At 64.8% G+C, this 3,017-nt stretch overlaps 1 protein-coding gene across 1 annotated transcript in view; it reads left to right on the top strand.

The window, feature by feature from the left end:
* Window positions 1-3,017, top strand: part of LOC104986028 (protein HIRA) — a 37,082-nt gene that overhangs the window by 13,602 nt on the left and 20,463 nt on the right. The window contains exons 9-10 of the mRNA XM_010836441.1: window positions 1,385-1,455; window positions 1,681-1,786. Coding sequence (XP_010834743.1) covers window positions 1,385-1,455; window positions 1,681-1,786 — 177 coding nt within the window. The remainder of the gene's footprint in view (window positions 1-1,384; window positions 1,456-1,680; window positions 1,787-3,017) is intronic.

Raw genomic sequence — 3,017 nt, 5'->3', positions numbered from 1 at the left:
AGACCCCACTCTGGTGGCGGGCAGTGGGCTCTGCCCTGCGCGGGGCCCAGCCAGGAGAGGCTGGCCCTGGATCCTGGATCCAGGTGCAGGGAGCACCGTCAGCAGCCCGGCTGCAGTTGGCATGCAGCGCCAGCCTTCCTTTCCTTTAAGAGACCCTTTATATCGACACGGAGCCTCTGGGGGGCTGCAGCGTGCAGATCATCAGGTGTGGCTTCCGTGTAGCCGGGGCCACTCCTGGCCCCCAGCGCAGCACCTCTCGGCAGCGTGCGCCGTGTGCCTGGCCTTCCTGTCTGGGGCTTCACACAGTGCAGTTGCCTAGGGTTTACAGTCTGCACCCCGTCTAGCTCTCACTTGGCGTGCCATGGCTGACATTTGTGTGTTGCTGTGTTAACGGTAGTTTATTCCTCATGGTTGACTCTCTGTAGACAGTGGGTCTGGAGTTGTAGGTCTGGAGGTTATCCCCGGCTGCATTTGGGACAGTTGTTGATGGCAGAGCAACCCCCAACCCTGCCCCAGACCTGGGCTGGTGCGTCGTGGGTGGTCCAGCGCACGCTCCCTGAACTCCATCCCTGCTGCTCTGAGCAAAGCCTCGGTGCTGGAGCTCAGGTCGACTGGTCCCCCGCTTCTGAGGGTCTGTGGGCGGGACTGTGGGCAGAGGGCCAGGCTGGGTCTCTCTGGAGAGAGGACTCAGAGGGCGAGGTTCCCATGGGCTCCAGGCTCAGGATCCGGCTGGCCGCAGGGCCTTCTGCCGACGAGGTGGGTTCCCAGGCCCTGGCGTAGGCGGGAGGAGCCCAACCTGCTGGACGCGGGGGCCTGTGCTCGGCCGTGTGGGGGCCCTGGGGCTTGAGCACGCAGGTCAGGCGGGAGCACGGCCTCGGATGCAGGCTTGCTCAGGATGTGTGTGACAGGCTCTGCATCACGCTCTCAGTGGGCAGTCCAGTGCCTGACTTTAAGAGAGTACATTGCATGTCCCAAGACAAGTGGTTAGTAGTGGCGACCCGGGGCCTGGTCCAGGGCAGTGTGAGCTCGTGAGGTGTGTGGCGCCGCCCCTGCGGAGCCTGGGTACGTGCAGGGGGCTGGTCCTCCATGATGCTGTGTTGTCCCGGGACCTGCCTTGGCTGCCTCCTCCCCTGCGGCCCTGGCCCCATCCCTGCTCAAGAGGCCTTCCAGAACCCCCGGGTGTCGCTGGTCGTGTGGTGTGTGTGCAGCCGTCTCCCCGGCCCACTGTGTGTGTCTGGTGGGCTGGGGCCCACCGCTGGGGTCTTGCTGGTGGGGTGAGCGGACTTGGAGACGCCCTGTGTGTCAGCGCAGCTGGACCGGGGTCTTTGGTGGTGGCTCTGAGCCGAGTGGACGGGGAGGTTTCACTCGTTCACTTGCCTTCCAGCTCACGTGCCTGAAACGGCCTTTGGTGGTCATCCACGAGCTGTTTGACAAATCCATCATGGACATCTCCTGGTAAGCTGGTCTCTCGGCTCGAGGCATGGTCTGGCAGAGGGGGCGGCATCCGCTAGAGCCCGAGGCTTTGTGCGATCAGGGCTGAGTGGCTGAGCCCAGGGTCCCAGCCAGAGCAGAGCCCCAGTGTACGTGTGAGGAGAACTGTAGGGCCTAGAGCCCTCTGGGATGGGTGCGGGGGCCTCTCTCCAGGGCTTGCGCCTGGCTGCTGACAGCTGTCTCTCTTAGGACCCTGAATGGGCTGGGCATCCTGGTATGCTCCATGGACGGCTCCGTGGCCTTTCTGGACTTCTCCCAGGACGAGCTGGGAGACCCCCTGAGCGAGGAGGAGAAGGTAGGAGCCGTGCGGCTCTGGGGCCCCTGCAGCCTGCACAGACTCGCTGCTTCCTGAAGCGACCCTGGTTTCAGCCTCTTACAGCCTGTCGCTCTCACAAATGAAGCTCTGTTCATCCAGAATCCGTCTCAGTCACGAGCGGGCCTGGGCGTCTTTCCTTGAGTCTACAGCCGCCCTGGCAGTGCTCATGCCAGGAGCACAGAGGGGCTGCCGGGCACCCGTCTGTCCCGTGTGCTGTGCTGACGTGGCCTTGGGTCGGCCGTCAGGACAGAGAGGGCCCTCTTTCCTGGCACTCACATCTGCCAGGCCCAGGGCCCTGTGTTCCACCCCCCTTCAGGCAGGGCTGATCCATCTTGCTAGCCCATGAGCAAGCTCCTCCTTGGTTAGCCTGAGGTCTGGGGGCAGAAGCCTGAGCCACCTGTGGCCAGGCCGGGCCTCCTCCGCACGTGGCCTGCCCAGGACGTGCGCCAGCGCATCCTTGGGGCCCTGCGCAGGCCAGCACAGCTTTCCCTACATCGGCTTGGAGCTCACTTCCCTCGAGCAGGCCCATGCCAGCTCTCCTCTGTAGGGGGCCACTGTTGCTGGGAGCTCCTCGGAGGCCTCTGAGGGAACCCCACTATGACATCACCCTTTGGGCGTTGGGATCTGCCTGGCTCAGGGCCCTGAGCCAGCTTGACACCCATAGTCCTGACCCATGGGGGGCGAGTGAATCCACCACCCCAGCTCTTGCCTCCCCCGGTCAGCATCTCCGGGTGACCTCCCTTTGCCCTTGAGAGCCGTGACCGGTCTGGGTGCAGGCAGGGCCCCTACGTTGGAGGCACGCTAAGGCTGAGCTCCGATTCCTGATCCGAGACTCCAGGGTGCAGGGAGGGCTGTGGCCCCAGGCCGCCCTGCCCGGGGTCCTCCCTGCTGGGCAGGTCCCGCTGGCCTCCGCTTTGGTCGCTGGCACACCCGGTGTGCGTCTTCTGCTTGTGCCCCCCCAGCCACACCCACGTGCTGAGGCCACTGTCCCCAGTCCCGTGAGCGGCTTGTGGCCCAGGACTGCTGAGGCCTGGGAAGGTGGGCGGGCCCTGCTCGTGACGGTTAGGATGTGCTTGGAGCCACGCAGGCAGAGAACGTTTCCCCTGGCCCATACGCCAGGCTTTCCCTTGCTCTCAGGTGGGGACCTCCAGCCTCATGGGGCTCCTCTGGCTGTGGGAGGAGGTTCTGGGTCTGGGATCTGGTTCTCAAG

Source organism: Bison bison, unplaced genomic scaffold, assembly GCF_000754665.1.
Source record: "Bison bison bison isolate TAMUID 2011002044 unplaced genomic scaffold, Bison_UMD1.0 scf7180017845671, whole genome shotgun sequence".
NCBI classification, from domain to species: Eukaryota; Metazoa; Chordata; class Mammalia; order Artiodactyla; family Bovidae; genus Bison; species Bison bison.
This window is presented reverse-complemented; position numbering and strand designations above follow the sequence as displayed.